This window comes from Cibotium barometz, chromosome 25 (assembly GCF_041138505.1).
Source record: "Cibotium barometz isolate CiBa-2024 chromosome 25, ASM4113850v1, whole genome shotgun sequence".
In the NCBI taxonomy this organism is placed as follows: Eukaryota; Viridiplantae; Streptophyta; class Polypodiopsida; order Cyatheales; family Cibotiaceae; genus Cibotium; species Cibotium barometz.
The window spans coordinates 30,923,801-30,945,464 of NC_141070.1; the positions used below are offsets into that span (position 1 = coordinate 30,923,801).

Consider the following 21,664-nt stretch of genomic DNA (forward strand, 5'->3'; position numbering starts at 1 on the left):
AGGCATACAATTCACACAGTTTTGCTGTACCTGCTATCGCTAGTCTGCAACAACATGACAAAGTCATGGTGGCTGTCCTCAAATAGGTACGGAGATAGAGAGAGCCAATACAGTGAAAAAAGAAGAGTGGAGTATGAGAGACAGAGAGGGGGGGCGGCCGTCCAAGATAGTGAAGAGAAGACACCGATTAATAAGAAAAATGAGGAGAAAACTGCATGCAACTTGTTGTAGCCCGCTTGTTTCGATTCTATTACCGTGATGAAACCTTTGAAAAAAATGTCCACTTTAATTAACATTTGTGTAATCGTAACTCGAGTGAACATTTATTCGATGAATAATAAATCAAAGAACAAACGAAAAAACGTTGTGGGCGAATATTGGCAACGTGTGAAAAGGGAACACTGGATGAAAGTGTGGACATTCACAAGGAAGAGGACGATGACCTGGCGTGGACGTGTCACTGTAGGTACCTCGCTTCACACGGGGTTGAGGAAAGCACTGCTTTTTTGTTTTTGCATGGTGCTCAAGCTTGTCAGACTACACCCCACTTTGCTCATGATTGTCTTCTTATATATGATGCACTCTATTGGGTTCCATTTCCTTGTATTCTTATCGTCCAGACGCCAGAGTCCAGAGTCCAGAGTCCAGAGTCTAGACCTCACCCCCCTCCGGATCCGACATTCTCTGAGAGGCAGGCTCCCTGCCATCGCCTAGCCTAGCCTAGCCTACCTCAACCTCAGATTCCGCTGCCTGCTGCACTGCCTTCTCCATGATGGTGTCTTAGCCTCACATAAAACTTTTCCCATTTGCATGTCCAGTTTGGGTTTTGTTTTTGTGCGGTTCCAACATGGTGGTGAGCAGCTCTCTTTCAAAGCTGAGCAAATTCAGCGCGTCCCCAAGCGCAATGGCTACCTTCGACCTCTCCTTTGAGCGGCTGAGCCTCTTGTCCCCTACAAAGCCTGGAGCAGATCGAGGAGGGAGTGAGGAAGACACAGAATCGTTCAATGAGGAGGATTGTTTGTTTATGGAGGGGGAAGAAGGGACACATGAGGTAGAGAAGGGTGCTTTCCAGTACTTTGGGAAGGGAGGGGTGAAACCCAACGCTATGTACAAACAGCAAGGGCTAGAGGCGTCATGTGATCTCAGTGACTTGGTCTATACCGAGGGGTTTTCTGATATGGGGCATACTGGCATGTATCCGGGATGTGGCTTCTTCAGCCCTTATGATGGAGAGACCTCTCCTGTTAATATAGCAGCTTCCTCGGCCTCCAAGAGTAGAACCAGCAGGAGGGGCAGGAAAAGTTCTCTCTCAGTGAGAGAGAGCTTGCTTTTTGAAGCTTGGGAGAGAAAAAGGGAGCTTATGCTGCATGAGGAGCTGGCCAATGTCAAGGAAAGCGCCAAGCCCGAGCTCCTCGGGAGAAGTGTCTCTGACTGTGGGAAGCCGTTTACTGATGCTATCAGTTCCTCTGAGCTCAGGAGATCCCGAACGCGAAGCCTCACTGATGATGACTTCGAAGAGCTCAAGGGCTGCATCGACCTTGGCTTCCGGTTCGACCAGAGCTCAATCCCGGACCTCTGCGACACTCTCCCGGCGCTCGAAGTCTACTATGCTGTTGCCAAAAACCTTCATGAGTCTTCAAATTGCATGTCCCCTATCTCCCCGGCCATTAAATCACCTGCCAGATGCTCCTCACCATCACCAACCCCCTCATGGAAGATTTCCAGCCCAGGTATCAATTTCACTTTAAGAAATCTTTCGCTTGAAATCAATGACTATGCTATTCTTGATGGATGTATCAGCATCCAATGTACCCTTGATGTATTACATGCATAGCTTACACCCCATGTGTATCCTAGACTCTAGTTGCAGTGATTGTTTCACCAAGGCCTCATAAGCTACTCTAGAGTTCTCTCTCACAATCTCATGAAGCCTTGCATGTCCATTAGTCTCATGTATTTTCCTTACATTGATGTTAAGGATCTTAATGGATGTATGCAGGTGACGATCCCGAAGATGTAAAAGGAAGACTGAGGCATTGGGCTCAAGCGGTGGCTTGCAATGCCAGACTTTGCAACTAGTCAACTGTGCACTGGCATGGCAAAGTATAGAGCAATATTATGGGAGTATCAGTGTTTTGCATCGCAGTGTAGTAATATTGCTATCTCTGTCTCTGAACAAAGCCTTGTGAAGTCTACAGTTTTTTGTCCGCGGATTGAGGAGTTGTCCAAAAGTTAAGATGTCTCAAAATTTTGGTTTAGCAAGAGTCTTATTAACATGTCTGACATATGTATGTTGGCTACTTACATATTAACGTCTGGTCTGATGTCAGGTCTGAGATTAACATGTGTCAGTTGCTATACCCAAAGCATTGTCCAAGTTGGTTTGTCTATACAAACTCCCTATTAATAGTAGTTTGACCTGTCATTCTAGGACACTTTAACATCTTGCTTGCATTTATTTGTTTTTTGGGGAGTGTGAAGGCGAACATCATAGCTGCCATTGCATGGTTGAGCCACCTCCAGGGCATGTAAATATCTTATCAAGTTTCTCAGTAATTGAAGGTATTCTATTGTCATTTTCTGCGTGTATGTTAAATGCTTATGTTTGAAAGCTTCTTGATGTTAACAAAAAAAGACTTTACACATGATGTTGCTCACTAAATGAGGTGGTGTGGAGCCATGTAATTGGAGACACCTTACCATTGGAAGTGAACGGGGTTTCCTTAACAGGGCTGTGAAATGGAAGATCTGTTGATTATAAGGACGAAGGGCTGTCGTGCCACTGGCCAGGAGCTTGGCTCATGCATAGTCCAGTTGGGGGTTGGGTACAGGTGTGGTGAGGCAAAATCTGGATACATTGGGAATGGTGGGATTTACGGTCGGTTGTTCCACTATGTTGTTGGAATAGAGAATGTACGGGGATAAATGATGTGATCAGAAAAATAAGGTCCATATAGAAAGGAGCTTGCAATATAGTATTAGAAGGTGTGTTTGAGCTGCAGCTGGGGCTCTTGTCTAAGGATTAGCAGTAACAGCTAGATGTAATTACATTTGGAGTTGGCTGCTCACGGAGACACTCCAGTCACTACCAATCACGTGGTATAATGCTGTACCCATCTTGGGGTCCGTATAGAAAGGAGCTTGCAAGTGTGATGCTGTCTGATGCTGTCTTGGACCCTTCTTATAAAGCATTCACACTATCAATTGAAAGGGGGCAGCCTTCCTAATGAGGTGTTTGAGCCGCAACTGGCATTTGGGTGGGCTCTTGTCATATGGATCACCAGTAAGAGGTGGATGTAAGTACATTTGGAGGGAGCTGGGTGCTTACTTGTACGAGCTCACATGAGACACTGTACAATGTGATTGGTTGCTGATGAGGCATGGAGGCATCAGCCATGTGAGGTATGCTTGCTGGGATTGTGCCTCTGCAATGTGCAAGACTTTTCAATCTTCAGGGAAATTAACATGGTGTGCTAGCTGGCTGACATGGCCTTGCATGCAGGAGATAACCTTTAAAAAATGTTGTTCTGAAATGCCACACAAAGGAATTGAGTTCCAGTAGATGGCCTTTAGAGAATGGTGTTCTGACATGTCACACAAGAAATTCGGCCCAATGTACAGCAGGTGTTGATGTTGGTGATCTTAGCACACAGGTTGATCTAACCGGAGGCACCCCTTGATCTAACCCAAGGCCACCCCTTTATAGCAACACCTCTTTCTTCAAGTTAATGCTACCTTGGAGTGTTTCTAATGAACCGAGAGACTGACCCCCATCAAACCCTTTCAAATGGGAAGAGCAAAATCCAAGAAAAATTCCTATGGTTTTAGAGTATTTATGATGTTGCAGAGAAGAGAGAGAGATACTTTCTGATGTTATGAGTGGAATAAGGAGAGAAAGAGAGAGAGAGAGGGGGGGGGAGGTGCTTGTTGTTTGAGAGAATGGAAGCTCTGAGTTGAGAGGGTTGCGGAACTAGAGAGAGAGAGTGGGAACGAGAGAGTTGAGATTATGGAACAAGAGAAACAGAGTGGGAAATGCACGTTTACAAAGCTTTAGATGGCCTTACCTTATTCAAAGTGTACTGGTTTTTAAAGGATTAAAACAGAAAAAATTGTATGTGAGAGAGAGAGCACGAGATAGAGGGAGAGAGAAGAAAGCCTTACACTCTCTGTCCGGAAGATCTAACTATTTTTTTTCATCATAGGGCGTCCTTGGTTGTTGGTGTATGGGTCGTTGGTGGTTGGTTTTGTTTATATTAAGATTTACAGTAGGTTTATGTTAAGGTTTACCACAGACTTCACAGACTTCCACATGAATATATTCCTTATTTATTAATGGTTCAAATTCAAATTGATTAGAAATATAATATTCCTTATTTAGATGGTTCAAATATTCCTTATTTAGTAATGGTTCAAATCATTTATTAATGTAAATTTATTTATCATATCACCCATAATAAATAATTATTCACTCGTATTAATTAATTTTTTTCGAGGACGCTTATTTAATTTTTGAAAAAAAAAGCTTAGGCACAAGGTTTTAAACCTTAGTGCTAACCTTAATAGAGGAAAAATTTAAAGAAGCGATAACCTTAGTAGAACATAATATTATTACAACATAACATAATATTATTACAACAACAAAGATTAGAAAACAAGAGGAGATGTTGAATAAGATAGAAATCCAATCCAGCAAAAGCTAAAAGTGCAATCTAGTACAAGCTAGAAATCCAATTCATTACAAGGCAGAGTGACAATCTACCTTCTTCCTCGGTGAGGCCCACAAATTTATAGACTTCTGGTGAGAGCGAAACAAACTCATCTCTGTCCACAATTGCTTTTTTAAACTTGTATGCTCTTTCCCAAACAAAAAGATATGATGCAAAATAGTTTTCTTGTGATTGATTTTCTTGGTCGCCCGTCAATGACAATAGGATTGTGCGACGACTACCCAGCTTTAAATTATGGTTTCCATTCACATCTTCATCACTTTGTCCTCTATCAGTAGCTTCACCTTCATCATCTTCTTGATTTTCTCTGTTGAATTCTGCACGTACAGGATTAAAGGATTAGAATATCTATAACCAAGAGTACTTGCACATCAATATCTATGCACTGTGTCAGATGAGGACCTCGTTTTGCTCATTCCAGATCCAGTCTTTGGAATTATCCACGAAGCTGTTGGATAGTATTTCCCTCTACGAACCATTTTGAGAAGAGTACTTTGTAGTGATGCACCTAGTTTGTTGGCTATGTAATTGTCTATGTATACATATGCCCGTTCAAACAAATTAATCGGTGACAAACATACTTTGCTTTTCAAGTCAGCTTGTCCATAAAGAGCGTAGAGTTGACGGCCTCTTGTTATCTCCTCACTGGAGATATTATGCGAGAAGAATTTGAAGTGTGGCTTATGTAAATCTTTCATACAATATCGTATCATCCCTTTAAATCTGTGCATTTTAATCTGTCTTAAACCTCTACATATTACTATACCACTTTCAGGTTTGAACAAATCTCAGCATAAATATCTTTTAATAGTTTTACCTACACTTATCAGGGATGGATCCATGAGACTCACAACCATTTGAAAATGTAAGTGGTTCAAAGTACCACCTTTTTCTAAGACAAACATTCCTTTTAAACAATCCATCCTAAAGAACTCTTCAAGTGACTCCCAGCATGAGAGATGTATGTCTCTATTTCCTATTGCCACAGTTACTGATACTTCAAAGAGGTTTGTTTTCTTCTCTGGTGGTAATTGAGGAATCTTGTGTACAGAGGGCTCTAAGTTTGCATTCTTTCCATTTCTCATGGGTTCTTTGTCTTTTGAGTTGCTATGTACAGATCTTGCGCAATAATATTTTCATTAATATATATTGTATTTTAGCAAAATAAGATCTCGACTTTTATATTTTTTAAAAATACGTCGTAATCTCTAATAATATATTACATGCGTGAATAATATGTTTGGGGTGCTTATTAAACGTTTAGAATATTGAAATTAATATAGTCCTTGTGCATATATATAAGCATGTTATGATTTTCTCTTTGAAATTAATGAGATGTGCAATAATATGTTGTGTAATAAAATAATTTATGAACCCCAACATATAAATATGTCAAAATAAAATGTTCAATAATATGTTTTGTAATATAATAATTTATGCACCCCAACATATAAGTATGTGAAAATAATATGCTGTCTAATAAAGTATTTTTGGGGTGCATTCATTTTATGTTTAATGGAGGTATACTAGTGCAAAGACAGCACGAACATAAAACTGGGAAAAGAATTGAAGGTTACAGAACACCACATGCAGAGTGACCAACAGTTGCAATTCGTTAGGAGACAGGAAAGAGCACTCCCACACAATAGCAAAAGTACAATACACAACGCACAGCTGTAGACGAGCGATGAAGAACACAACATACACAACCGCCAATTGCAACAAACGAAGACTCCGGAGACGAAGGCGCCATGTAGAACGAAGATGAGGAGAACTCGCGTGATCGCTAGATAACACAATCGGCACATGCAGAGCAACAGAAACGAACACTCCGGAGACGAAGCCACCATAAAGAAAGGAAAACGACAACCGACAGTTGTAAACCAGCAGAAGTGAAAACCCTAGAGACGAAAGCGCCATGCAAAAAGGAGCCATGCAAAGAACCTATAAGCTTTAAAGAAAATGAGTTCTTCCACGTGTCGTTAAATACTAAAAATTTCACCAAACGGTTCTAAATAATTATATAATTGTACCCAACAAAACTTTTGGGTGTATAGTCATCGTACTACATAGACATCTTGAGAAGATGAAGATTATGGTTTCACCAAAAAAGAAAAAAACACTTTCTTTTCAACACATCACAAACCTTAAGATTTTGAAGGTTATATGTATATATAGATATACCATATATATGTCATATATATATATATAACTAAATATATACATATATATGGTATATGTATATATAGATATATCAAAATCGAGAGATAAACAATTACACGTAAAAATACTGAAGGGCCTAGAAATGAAATTCATGCCTGCTCCCCGGCCCCTTGTTCAGCCCAGCCCGCTGACATCGGTGACTGGGGGAGGGTCGTGTCAGGGGTTTCCTTCCTATTGAAGTTTCTCTCGGGTTGTTTGCTTTCCATACCTTCACATGCCATAAGACCAGTGTTCGAAAAAAACCAAAATCCTATATCTTTTTATACCTTTAATCTGAAAAATCAAAAGTAAGTTCTTATATTGCCAAGTGTAAAAATTTTTCTCTAAAATTCTTGAAGGTTTTATAAGTTTTATTCAGAATTTTACACTTCAAAAAACTCTTGCGACAAAATAACTCGAGTATCAAGAGAATGTACTTAAAAACGACTTTAAAACACTCTCGCAACAAAATGATTGGTCACATCAATAGAATTTACTAAATTGTTGATTGCCAAATTCATGAGTAAAATGATATTTATCATTAAAGAAAATAGAATTTTGCTTTCACAAGAATATCATCCATGCTTGTGCATAAATGCACTACAAATATTGCATTGCGTCCTAAAAGCAGCTAAGACTAGTTGAAATTTTTTTACTCACAAGCTCCCAAATCTTTCATGCTCCTCCATCTCCTAATGAAAAGAAGATTGTATTATACGTTAGTACTTTGCTATGAAGGCATTAATAATGTATTTAATCTCTAGAGTTTTTAGAAATACCTTTTAGTCTTCATTTGTAAAAGCATGTCTTGTCGTAATGGCATCAAGCCTCCAAAGCTCTATTGCTGAGCTAAAGTCGAACTCTGACATTGGAGGACCTTCGATGGATACTCGCATTAAGGAAGTTGTACTCTTTGTCGTCAATCTATTCCTCAACTTTGATTTGATAATATTCTGTATACTAAAGCCACGCTCACAAATTGCAGTACTGGAGCATTGGACTAATGCAACTTGCGCTAGCTTTAGCAACCCTTCATACTTTTCTTGTAGAGTGATATTGTTACTTATGTAAGACCAAGTGTCCCGCAAATTCCACCCTTTCCAATCATTAGTGGCTTGAATCTTGAATGTAAGGTATTCTCTTCGAAGAGATATTGGATCTACAAATTTCTCCATTAACTCACCATTTGCAAGTTTGCTTTCTCCATAAAATGATATCAACCTGTCTAATTCATCAGCTCCAAAATTCATAAATAGCTTTCCAGGAGGATAGCAAGATGGAGAGAGTATTTTAAAACAAGCCAAGGTAGAGTTATCCACAAATCTCTCTTTCAAATCTTTAATAACACTTAATGTGAATGCTTTTTGAAAGCTAATAACCAATTCAATATCAGAGCCATCAGAAGAGCGAGATATCTTTTTGCTACGAAAATGGTCACCTTTTATTGAAGATCGTAAACCATGGAGAAAACCCTTCTCTGGTCCATAATCAGGAATAATAGGAAAACCCCTTGTATCTTCCTTTCTTGCATTCATGTCAATATCCGGTTCTGACACAAACTCTATTTCCAATGCACAAATCTCAGCACTCACAATGCCAGGAATACTAGTAATATCAACATATGACTTTTGAAATATTTTACTTAACTTTGTCAAATGTTGATATAGATCTGCTAAGAAATGTAATGCATAAATGAGTTCTAGAGAAGACAATTTGCTAAAGACTACGAGATTCTCACTCTCAAAGAACTCAAGAAGAGGCTCTAGTGAGTCACAAAACTTTGCTAAAACCATTGATCTACTCAACCATCTAATTGAATGAATTTTATCCAATTGAATTATTAAGCATTCAAATTCTTCTTGTAATTCTTTTAATTTCTCTTTGCGGATGACACTCTTTCTAAAAAGAGTTGCGACTTCATTAACTGTGGAATCAATAGCTTTTGCAAATGGAAACTTTTCTATGCTTTTAGATGCACAAAGATTTGTGCGATGAGCCACACAATGCATAGATGTCATGAAAGGACAAGACTCCTTTAATCTAGTAGACACCCCAGATCTCTTTCCTATCATTACGGATGCACCATCAGATCCAAATCCAACCAACTTTCTTAAGTCCAATCCATTTTCTAAGATCAATGTTATTAAAGAATTATACAAGCCCTCGGCAGTACGATCCCCAATAACATCTACAAGTCCAAAAAAAGATGTACGTGGACAATGATTCTCTAGATAAGATGCATATACTATCATGTGCTCATCGATAGATATATCTGTTGATTCATCTATCATGATCCCAAAACAAGGAGAATTTTTTAATCGTTCTACTATATTATGTGACAATGCTTTACCAATATATTGAACAAAAGTTGCACAACTCTTATCATTGTTGTACATATGTTCGGGTACATTGGGAGTTTTGCATTCTCGCAGAAACTCTAACGTTGGCACAAACTTGTTTAATGGGATATCATTTTTAGCAAGAAAATAGGCAGTACGAAATAGATTGGTAATCTCTTCGTCATGTGTTTCATTTTGTTTGCTCAATCCTACTTCAAGACTTCCTCTTGACATAGAACGAATCAATGATAACCTATGTGTGCGAGAGCGTGCATGTGTACTTAGGGCACTATGCTGTATGTTTTGTGCACCTATTGTTGCAAACTCACTTTTGCAATTAGGATCCTCCATGCAAACCTTACAATACATGCGTGCTTTCTCTCTATCAAATTCCAGCCAATGAAATTCACTTCTCCAATTTTCACACCACGATAACCTAGCTCTTTTTCTACGCGTAGCCTCTTTTTCATCAATCTCTTCGCTGCTTATAGTAAAATCATTAGCAATAATTTCTTCGTCAATTTCTTTACTTGACCTTTTACCTTTTTTCTTCTTATCCACAATAACTTCTTTACTAAATCCTCCAAATCCGAGTAGTGTGGATTGCACAAAAGCCATCTGAAATATTTGAAATGTGTTATTATGATAATATGTTCCTTGTAAATTAATGTTTTACCAAGAAATAGCAAGTCATGTCAAGTTGTATGCCTCAACATATCTAAAAATGAAAAGAAAAAAGATGTTGAGTAGTTGTGAATGAGAGACATAGAGAAGAGATGCAAGCCAGAAAAGAGATGGAGAGAGGCAAGCTAAAACAAAATTTACCCTGACCTTAATCCTGCAAAGTTTGATGCCAATCAATGTTTTGTGAAGTGTTCGAACTTCGTACCCGAGCCACAACTTATATCAACCCTGCACAACCTATAGATAATAGCATGTTATTTGACTGATGTGAAATTTGAATCCTTCTCCCTCTCAATCGTCTGTTATCAATTCTCTCTCTCTCTCTCTCTCTCTCTCTCTCTCTCTAGAGTCCCCATCAAGTGGGTGTTCTATCGTTTATATTGTGATCAACACCAATGCCAATTGCAAACGTTTATGAAAACTAATGAAAGATTTACATTCTGCAGCGCTGTAAAGCTCCCCCCAAGCCGACGAACCCCATGGTTATAGACTGTGGCGCCAGCGGCCAGCCCATTGCCGCCAGCCCATTCGCCAGCCCAATGAGCCCATTCGCTAGCCCATTGCCGCCAGCCCATTCGCCAGCCCAATGAGCCCATTCGCTAGCCCATTGCCGCCAGCCCATTCGCCAGCCCATTACCGCATCACCCACTGCGCCAGCCCATTGCCAGCCCATTGCCAGCCCATTACTGCATCAGCCCAGTGGCCCACTGCCGCCAGCCCATTGCCGCCAGCCCATCGCCAGCCCATTACCGCATCAGCCCATTGCCAGCCCACTGCCGCCAGCCCATTGTCGCCAGCCCACTGCCGCCAGCCCACTGCCGCCAGCCCATTGCCGCCGGAGGAAGACTCGACGGCGCAGAGCAGCCCACGATATGGATAATGGGTCGACGTCTGGTGGCAAGCGGACAAAAAAACACACACAGACAGAAGCTCTGATCAAGCATATGGTTAACCGTTACTGTCGCCGCTCGCTGCGTCGGAGCCTCGGAGGTTTAAGTGTTCGAAACATAATATATATATATATATATATAACATTGTAACAATAATTCAGTCACGACTCAGTGCTCACCTCTGTCTGTCGCACCATCATTTTGTTTCCACAGCGTGAGCGCCTCAGGAGTCAGGAAGCGGTCTAACCGTCTAGCTCGCGAGGGTGAGCACTGAGGATGCGTGAGTGGACGACCGTCTAGCTCGCGAGGGTGAGGAATCGGGAGGCTTTCGTCCTGCTTGGACAGCTTGGCGGCTGGCAACAAGAAGAGATGGCGATCAAGGCTGGAAGAGGCGTGCGCCTCCTTACTACTGGTTAGAAGAGGGCTGAAGGCAAGGCTGAGGAGCAGAGCTACTACAGATGCAGCAGCCACTTTGGCGGCCGCGCTTCAGCTTGGCCAGACCCTGGATGGGGCCATTCTCACCATGGTGTTGCTGCTAACTGCTGCTGTGACAGGATGCGTGAGTGGACGAGAGTGCTCAGTGAGGCTGTGAGCGATAAGAGGATAAATAACTCCATCATTTATAGTTTAAAATATAAACGTTAATTTTTTAAACGTTAAGAATCTAACGATTAAAATAAACGTTTTAAAACGTTTACATAACGTTTATTTTTTTATTTATATTAATTTTTATAATATATATATAATGTAAAAATATGATATATAAAAAATTTTTATTTCAACCAATAAAGGTGAAGTACCGTTGACTCTTATAATTTGAAAAGTATTTTGATTATTCCTTTTTTTATTAAAAGTTATCAAACCTTTTGTAAATTTTTTTTGAAGGTTTTGAATACCTTCATTCGTAGAATAAGAAATTAAAATTTGAAAACTGAAGGTGCAAACTACACTGTACCCGGGTTTTTTTCGAACACTGCATAAGACCCCTTCTCCTCTCTTGTTATTTTGTAACTGAGCCCATTGTAACAGAGTTCACACAGGCTTCGTGATCCACATGCTTTTTTGTTTTTTTGTTTTTTGTTTTTTTTTTTTGTTTTGGGCGGGAGGCGGGCACACACGTGCGGTCCGGGCGTGTCCCTTTGCCCTGGCCACGCACGAAATAAGGTAAGAACAGGGGAGAGGTGTGCCACGTGGCACGATGTGCTCATGGATTTTTAAAATAAAAAAAAAGACCACCCAAGTCCTCACCCATCTGTACTTCTTTCCTAATCGAAGATTCTCTGCTCTATGGTGTAAATTGGCTTTTTTGAGGATTCATCAAATTTTTTTCTGAATTGGTAGGAATCTAAACAAAACAAAATGATATATGACATTTGATATGAATGCTAGAATGTGATACGAGAACCATTGAGTTCTACGAGGCTAGTGGATGCCTTAATTTCAATAGAATACTAGCACTATTATGCATTGCAATGTGAATTTCATATGTACTATGCAATTAATTCATCGAGATGATAATTTTAAGTGAACATTGTTTTAAAGTTGCACTTTCCAAAAATCTTGTGGATGCTTGTGAAGCAATGTCTAAGCAAGAAATGGTTATATACTATAATTGTACAATGACACACATTGTTGAAAAATGCTTGCATAAAAAAGACACAGATTGTACAATGACACAGATTGATTATTGAAAAATGCTTGCATAAAAAAGAAAATATATGTCAAGAATATTGTCAACCACAATAACACAAACTATTGTCAATATATGAAAGTTTTGTGCTATTTTTCAAATTGTGTGGGAAAAGAAAGACCATACATAGTGTGTGTCAGAGAGGTGGCACAAATCTTCCTCAAGTTTATAAACATAGGGAAACATGCCCCTTTCCCATTTAGAAAAATACATTGTGTTGAAAGTGTGGGTTCTTTTTTTAGCGCCGTAATAATGCAAAACGCCGTACTTACTTTGTCCTTGGTTCAAATGGGCTAGCTATTGCATCTTGTTGTTTTATATTGTTTCAAATACTTGAAACGTCAATATTGATGTTGCAGTTTAGAGTCTTAATGTAGTACAAGGTCAATGTTTCATTGTTGTGCTACAAACACAATCTAGCACATCATAGGAATTCCCTGTAAGTCATCATGACACATCAAAGCGAGTTAGCAATTTGTTATATAAGAATTTTGCATGTACAATAAAAATGAGAAATAAGAATTTCAACCTCAAAGATATAAGACTAACTTCCCTCTTTAAACTTAGAATCTTATTTTCTTTAAGTTGCTGGATGTGTGTGTGTGTGTGTGTGTGTGAGAGAGAGAGAGAGAGAGAGAGAGAGAGAGAGAGCGAGAGCGAGAGAGAGAGAGAGAGAGAGAGAGAGAGAGAGAGAGAGATGATGGGACTACATTGAGCTATTAGGTGGGACAACATGTTTGTGGCATATGGGTTTCCATGTGGAGAGAAATGATAGCATTAAACTAACCATAGATGTAACAATGCTCCATCTCAACTAAGAAAATTGAGCTCTCCTTCATCTTGATTCAACTTATCTAGAAGCCCCCCTAAATTATAATTAAAAAGCCCAATCTCTTTAACCATGGGCTCACTTTCCATGGGCGTACATATCCACATCCTTCTAGCCTAAATTCTTATATCCTTTAATCCCCTTGATTTGCATGTAAAGGAAAGAAGAATGAGGTTGATATGAAATGGGGCTAAATTTCTTCTAAAAGCTATAGACTTGGGTGGGATGACAGCTCTATACAGCATCATTATCATCTACACACCCTTGGATGGCCAGTACCTTGGTGCTTATGCTGTCTCTGGCCACAGAAGTGTGAGAAGCATTCTCCAGCTCGCATAGATAGTTCTTGTTGAATATCTGGTAGATTTGAGCATAGGTGAGGCAATTTAGATCGACATCAGACATCAAGGGATTGGGGGGGAGGTGGGGAGGAAGGGGAGCATTTCAATTTATTTAACTTCTAATTATGTGTTTTGCAAAGAATATGGATCAACTATACTTTATATCCAATGCTGTGAAATGTTGACAAGTAGATAGATGCCATTCAAGGTTTAACAAGTTTTAGTTCAAAGGTCACATAAAAAGCCTTTTAGTATACATGTGTTCTCATAATTATCAATGTAGGCATGTAGCTAGGGGGGAGAGACATGGCTATGGGCACATCTTTGTAATTATTTAAATAATGGTTAATTTTAAATAAGTTAGTTAGTAGAGTGCACAATATTGATGGAGGTGAGATTAGAGCAGCGTAGGTAGGAGATAACAAGGAGACGAATTGTTTGTTCATTAGATTGTGTTTGCTACATGAATAGGAGAGGACAAGGCCTTGCTGTTGCAAGGTTGTGTTGGTTAATAATCACACCCTTTTATTATTTATTTAATATATAATTAATTATATTTTCAAACTCCTCCTTCTGTAAAGGAAAGAGTAGATTTTGTTAAGATTTATTGATTTTATATATTTGAATTTTGTATTTGAGTTTTCATCAACTCCTCATTAGGGATAGCAACAAGATTTCTTGGACCCCGAGTTTCTTTATGGGTGCTCATACATAGTGGCCACCTATGGACTATACCACCTAAGGACTAAGCCTTGATCCTATGCAAGATCCCCACCCCTTGCAAACACTCAAACCGGCTATAGAAAAAGACTAGCATAAGGGTATAGTATCTCACTCGTCGGGGCCTCGTTCTACGACACTATCCTAATGTGAGCTATTCCAATAGCTTCCCTTGTAACTGTTCTGGAATGACTTCACACTAGGAAATGTGTATGATTCTTCCAAAGAAGTGTCCCTCCATAATTCTCATAGATAGAAGTCATATCGGCAACTCAGAGAGATTAATGACGTCCTATCCCTCGGTCATGGAGCGTATATTTCTACACGAGTTTTCATCTTTTCTAGAATAAAAATCATATTTCACCCAAGTTTACTACGTTTTCCAAACAATTTTTGGGTTTAGTTTGGAAAGCACCCGTTTATTCGGGTCCACCCTGCCTCCCGCTTTCCAATGGTATACCCAATTTCAACTTCGACCAAATCCATAGGCACAGCCTAGATCCTATCCAATCCCTTGAGTTTAGCCTACCTATGGGGCTGGTGTGAACTCACACACACTTAATTGATTTCCTGATTCATTACTCACACACCCAACTGAATTGAGTTGGGTGTGTGAACTCACACACACTTAATTGATTTCCTGATTCATTACTCACACACCCAACTGAATTGAGTTGGAAGATAGTTCACACATACACTCTCCATATCATACAAGGCATTGAAAATCAACAACGTACTTAAAACTTTTAAAAGTACAGAAAAACATATATAGTGAGAATCATACTGAAAACACTGAAATATCATCCATCTTAACAAATAGTAATAATGTCACATGTATCCAAAATATCTCATCGCACCATGTCTCTACGAAGATATGCACCTATCTGAGCTCGAGCACTTTAACTTGTGCTATCGTTCGCCGCTGAAGGGGTCTGCAGATCTCACATCCCATATTGGCATCCCAGATCGGTAGGAGCCTCTTCTGATGGCCATATCCTTCTCAAGGCATGAGTACTCTAGGTTACATTTGCACTAGAGTCTTGTGACCGATGCATAGGTCCATCCCAAACCTACCTGGCATAGTAGATGTTGGAGCCACCTCTACCCTCACACCAGATGTGTCGGGAGAACACCCACGTTATCGAAATGGGTCAAGGTCTCGGATGACCACCTTCGTGACTTGGCTGACATCCGCATTGCATCATATCAAATTGTGGGTTATCTTTACAAGTTCCACTAAGTATTTTTAATAATTCCACTAAGTATATTACAACAATATCCAAACAAATTTTCAAACATGATCAAGCAACCATGCATTACGCATGCATCGCGAAATGGGATAAACCATCGCAAGTTTTGATGAGACTGCCTCGATCCCCTATTGAATCTCCAAATGCGTTTCTTGATCCAACCACTATCCATCTAAGCCTTTGAATAATGTTTTTGATTTCTTCAAATTCTATGTTAAGTCCCAGGGTTCAAAGGCACACGAGGTTTCTTGATTCTAACTTGTACTTTCACTAGACCAAAGGCACAAGGTGTCTTGATTCTAATCTACACACTTTTGCTTAAAGTCTCCAATGTTTTTTCAAACATTAAGACTTCTCCAAGGTTTCACTTGAGTTTTTAGTCATTTTCTAATCTTTATGCTTAGATCTTAATTTCAGGATCTTAAGATTTTAGCTTTTCAACCAAATTGATAATTCCAAGATAGATCTTTAGAGTTCTTATTCTTTCTTTAAAATCTTTCTCTTGCATGATTTATTCCTTAAATCTATAGGATAAGCTCTGCTCGTTTAATAGCACCAGGCTTTGAAAAATTGATCTAGATTTCTCTTTAAAGCTTTAACATACATTTGTATTAGTCCCTTTTTATTAACTTTCCTTAAAGAACATTAATTTGTCTTATTTTCTCTTTAAAAAGCGAAACTTTTTGCTAAAATTTCAAAACTTTTGCAAGAACTTTTGTTACAAACTCGAGATATCTTTTGTTATAAAGTCGAGAGATTTTGTTCTTTACATGTTTTATTACAAAAATCTACATAAAGCTTCTTTTTGTTAAAACTTGATAGATTTTGTTCTTTAATTGCTTGTTTTTTTAACAAAAATCTACATAAAAGTTTACTTTTTCTTATTAATTTTGTTTTAAAAAAACATCCTTTATGCTTTTTGTTTGTTTTGAACACTCAAATGTTCATGGGCCATAGATTGTGTCTTTAGTTATCAAGGCTTGGCATGTTCAATTAAAAAAATCATGTTTTTCTTTTTGTTTGCATCTTTGTTGGGTTTCCAAAATCCGATTTGTGGCTCAAGTTAGGATTCTGGAATCCCATTTATGGTTCACGCTGGTTTTCTAGCTTCCCATTTGTAGTTCAAGTTAGATTTTTGGATTTCCATTTGTCATTCAAGTTGGGATTCTAGAATCCCTCTAGTGGTTCAAGTTGGGCTTCTAGACCTCTACTTGCTGGAATTCCAGAATCCCCATCTAGAAGCCATGTTAATCAAGTTAGATTCTAAAATCCCCATTTGGAAACCATGTTGTTCAAGTTGGTTTTTGGAGTCTGGAAGCCATGTTAATCAAGTTAGATTCTAGAATCCCCATCTGGAAGCCATGTTGTTCAAGTTGGTTTTTGGAGTCCCTACTTATTAAGATGTACTGGTTTCATGCTATTTAAACTTTAAAAACTTTTATTACTAAGAAGATTCTTTTTCTCTTTGTCTAGTTCTTAGAAGAAATGGCCTCCCAGTCTTAGGTTGTTCACTCTAACAAGAGGTCAAAGACTTCAAAGCATGATGCTCGTGGTGGAAGAAGGAACACTTTGGCATTTTAACACCCTCTCGGTTAGTGCCTGCACCACTTAGTCTTGGTTTTCAAGAGAGAAGACTCACTATTCGCCTCAAGGGATCTTCCCATAGAGAGCTGCTTGCTACTGCAGAAAGAGCAGTTCCCAAGAATAGAAGAGATCCATTCTTCCAAAGACCAAAGTTGAAAGTCTTCAAAAACCAAGGATGTGTTGAACCAAGTTCCTATTAGAGAGATAGGACTCCCTCAAGGTGGTCAAAATAAGAATGAGTGGGGGAGTAGTAGGAAAAAAAAAGTATGAACATGGTTAGTCAATTAGCTTAGGTTGTGTTGGCACTCACCCTACCACTCCCTACTTGTTTGCAAAACACAAGGGACCTTCAAGTGATGAGAACAATTTTGTTTTGTTGGGCATATCATTAATTTGAAAGAGCAGACTAGTACAAATAAGATTTACTTTTTCGTTGAGCGAGAGAACTCTTCAAAGTGTGCCATTAGTCTCTACAAGAAGGACTTCAAAGAGGAGGTCAACCCACTGAACAACAAAATTACAATGACAGATGCAATTAAAACACAAGTTCTAAGTTTTACTCATTTGTTGTTTTTTCAATTTAGTTAACCACTTTTCTTTCTCCTCTTTGACATTTAGTTTTACCTCTTGATGCAGTCATTTCTTCAAGCTTATTGTGAGTTAATGGATATCCTTTTTGGTGATGAGAAGTCTTCAAGTTATTTTGAAGAAGAAGAGGATGACAAAGATGAAGACATGGAGGACTCTAGTGCCTCTAAGCACAAAGAAGAGCATACTGCTTCACCTATTCCTGAGGCAAGAAACACAATAGAGCTTCAAATAAGTCAAACGTACCTACATCATCTTGTGCCAATCATGTGATATAGTTATGTACATACTTGCATCATCTTGTAGGGGACACTTAGGCCCGTTACACATACCGCACCGCCCATGTATAGGCGGTGGAGATTGCCTACCCATGAATTATGGGCGGTGGATATCCCCACCACATCAGCATGGGCAGGCAGGGATATGGCGATGTGTAATAAGCCTTATATACACATTATTTGAGGGTAGATTTGAGCATTAGCATATGGCATATCTTGGGATGAATATACGATACCACCTTTTCAATCCAAGAAATCTTCAAACTTTCTTTATAGTTTTTGTTTCTGGCCAATCTATAACGACTTACACTTTGGGAGGGTTAGTTGAGATACCATACTTACACACACAATAAACCCTAAGTATTCTTTATTACGAGATCAGTGAAAAAACGCATTTACTTTCCTTAGCAAAGAGTTTGTGCTCCTTAAGATATCCAAAACTTTTTGGACATGCTTTTCGTGATTAGCTGGATACTTAGAGTAAAATAAGATATCATCAAAGAATACTAGAACAAAATCATCCAAATGTTCTCTAAAAATTTCTTACCTTAGTTGGTTGAAAGTTTCAGGAGAATTGGTCAATCCAAAGGGCATAACTATAAACTTATAGCGCCCATATTTGGTATCGAAAGTTGTCTTTGGTTTGTCTTATTCCTTGATCCGGATCTGATAATACCCAGATTTCAAATCAATTTTGGTGAACATACATGCACCATGTAATCAATCTAAAAGTTCATTAATCGTGGGTATCGAGTACTTGTTCTTGGACAATTTACTAATTTAATCCTCTATAGTCAATACACAATCTCAGAGTCTCGCCCTTTGTCCTTTGGAAGAGAACTGGCACACCCCACGGGGACACATTAGGCTTGATGAAATTCTACTCTTAAAGTTGCTTTAATTACTCCTTCTGTTAAATTGCTGAGGTATATCCATCTTATAAGCCCATCTCCTTACAACTAGGTACAAGGTCTATCTCATGATCCACTTCTCGGATTGGGAGCATTTCAGTCAATTCTTGCATATTCACTCAACCATTTCAAGTTCAAACGAGCTCGAGTCTTTCCTGGTAGAGTTAAGCTTAACAAGGTAAATTGCTTCTTTCTTTCTAAGCCCCTTTATCAATATGGATGTTTTTACCATTAGAGTAACATTGGAGATCCAATGACTCCAATAGCTTGGACCTTTTTTCTTTCTCAGCCCCTTCATCAATATGGATGGCTTTACCAATAGTAAAGCCATCCATATGAATCCAATACCTTGGACCTTATGTCAAAGATCCAAAAAAGAAATGGTTCCCTTATGGCAACGTATATCTACTTGATTCTGAGTAAGCCAATCCATTTCGCGAATTCCATCATAAATTCGTAAAGGTAAGATTGAATTTGCATTCAGTGGAGTTTCCATCTAGAGTAAATTTAAGATTGTTCATCTCATGGCGCATGAGGAAAGTTTCCCACTTGCCAATTTGACTTACATTGATTTACCCTGTTTCTAGTCTATCTCTAACTTTCCCAAGTAGGCAGGCGAGATGAAAGAACGAGCGCTTGCGGGTGTTCGAATGATATAAAATTGCTAAGTTAACCATAGCTAGTAGAAGTTCAATATGAACAAGTTTCAAAAGTTGCAAAAAAGGCATTCACTTTAAATAATTGTGCTTATAACAAAAAAGCTTCAAAAAAGGGAAGCCAAAACCACACGAACTATAGTATGTCGCTATCAACTAGAAAATGGGGCACCAAAATGAAGAAGAAGTTTACATGTTGAATGTGAAAATGTTTACCGTGTGCAAAAAATGCACTCACTTTAAATAATTGTGCTTATAACAAAAAAGCTTAAAAAAAGGGAAGCCAAAACCACACAAACTATAGTATGTTGCTATCAACTAGAAAATGGAGCACCAAAATGAAGAAGTTTACATGTTGAATGTGAAAATGTTTACCCTGTGAAAAAATTCTTCTAGAGTATACTAAAAACCATTTCCTAGGTACTATAATTTCTAAAGCACAATAAAAGAAATATCTAGAATTCTACGGAAGGATAGGGCATTCTGGCTCAGGCTCCTCCTTTGTATACTTTTCCTCTAGGTTTCCATTAGAGCAGTACTTATGACTCTTTCTTCTATCTCTCTAACATCAGGCTCGTAGTCTAGAAAATCCACAATCTCTCCAACATCGTGGTCACCATGGGGCTCCCTTGATGTGTCGAGAAATCGAGGATTAGACTATAGGCTTTTCATCCCAACCTCTTGGAATTCATCGAGCAACTCTTTTAGGGCAATCACTCTTTGCTCAACGAACTTGACTTGTAGTGGGTCACACTCCACTGCAACCACATTTCTGTCTCTTTTAAGTACACTCACAGTTGTAGTAACTATACCTGTAAGAGGTCCATTATCCACTCTCCCTTGCTTGAAAGAAGATTAATAAAATCCATCATCAAAAGATGGGGCTTTTGATATGGATTAATGACACCCTGAAACTCGCCATTTTTGTGCTTAAACTTCTTACAGATTCCAGGTCCTTCAAAAACATTGTGCGGGTTATTTTTGTGGCAAAGTTATAGCTTCTTTTCCCTTGCAAACCTAAAGTAGAGTGAAAACCGATTGTGGCAAACACACAAGCCCATGAAAGTTGATCAAGTTTGTAACCATGAATGTTTGGTTTTGTCTTGCATAAGAAAACAAAGCTTATATCAAAAACAAAAGAAAACTAAAAACTTTGAGGAATGAACAAAACTTATGATTGACTTGAACTTACCCAATGAGCTAGTACACCATAATATACCAAAGAAGGCTTTTTGTGCTGCAGTTATTTAGTCGTGAGCATGCCCAAGACTCATAAGTCGTAACTCTACCAAAAACCTTAATTACTTTTTTGTATGCAGAAACTCCATAATTAACATTATCGTTGATGGAGTTAGAAGCTCTAAAACCGTAAGGAGAATTTGTGATGGCCAAAGTGTAAGGTTATGCTATAAGAAAATGGTCCATTTCTTCGACCCTTTCCTCATGCATGCACCACTTCACCGGAACTTCATCAACATTGTCAAGAACAAATGTCAACACATTGGAAATATTCTCTAATTGTTGTGCCTCCTCTTTCGTTGTTCTCTCTTGTGTCGACAAACGAGAGAGATGTTGCTCAAAGTCATGAGCAATGCCCTTTAAGCTAACATGTGGGTCTTGATTCTAGTAAAAAACATAAAGAGATTATTAGAGAACAAGAAGGAAAGGCTTCACTTAACAAACAATAGAGCCAAATTGACTAGAGAACAAGAAGGAAAGGCTTCACTAAAAAAACAATAAAGCCATGTTGACTATTAAATTCGGATTCTTGAATCCTAAAAAATAAGGTAAAGAATTTTCAACTTAGAAACTAGAATAACAAATGAAGACCAAAAACACAAACACTTGAAGAAGAAATTTTGGATTCTAGAATCCAATTTGACAAGATTTTGAGCTCACAAAAGAGATTCTAGAATCTGAAGTGCTGAAAGACAAAGTAGATGGGTTCGTAAAATTACTCACTACTTTTGAGAAC

At 38.7% G+C, this 21,664-nt stretch overlaps 1 protein-coding gene and 1 long non-coding RNA gene across 3 annotated transcripts; one reads left to right on the forward strand and one right to left on the reverse strand.

Annotated features, from left to right (window-relative positions):
* The first annotated feature begins 603 nt into the window (after positions 1 to 603).
* Positions 604 to 2,441, forward strand: LOC147624463 (uncharacterized). The gene is made up of 2 exons (XM_086819456.1): positions 604 to 1,730; positions 2,000 to 2,441. Exons 1-2 carry the CDS (start codon positions 848 to 850, stop codon positions 2,077 to 2,079), a joined length of 963 nt encoding a protein of 320 aa, XP_086675582.1. The 5' UTR covers positions 604 to 847; the 3' UTR covers positions 2,080 to 2,441.
* A 4,737-nt stretch (positions 2,442 to 7,178) lies between these two features.
* On the reverse strand, positions 7,179 to 8,763 carry LOC147624464 (uncharacterized). 2 transcript variants are annotated; one of them, XR_015269152.1, is made up of 3 exons: positions 8,368 to 8,763; positions 7,709 to 8,150; positions 7,179 to 7,223 (listed from the first exon to the last, which is right to left on the reverse strand). It is a non-coding gene; the product is annotated as an uncharacterized LOC147624464 (long non-coding RNA). The 2 variants fall into 2 exon arrangements; XR_015269151.1 differs by lacking the exon at positions 7,179 to 7,223 and adding an exon at positions 7,335 to 7,621.
* Positions 8,764 to 21,664: the final 12,901 nt, after the last annotated feature.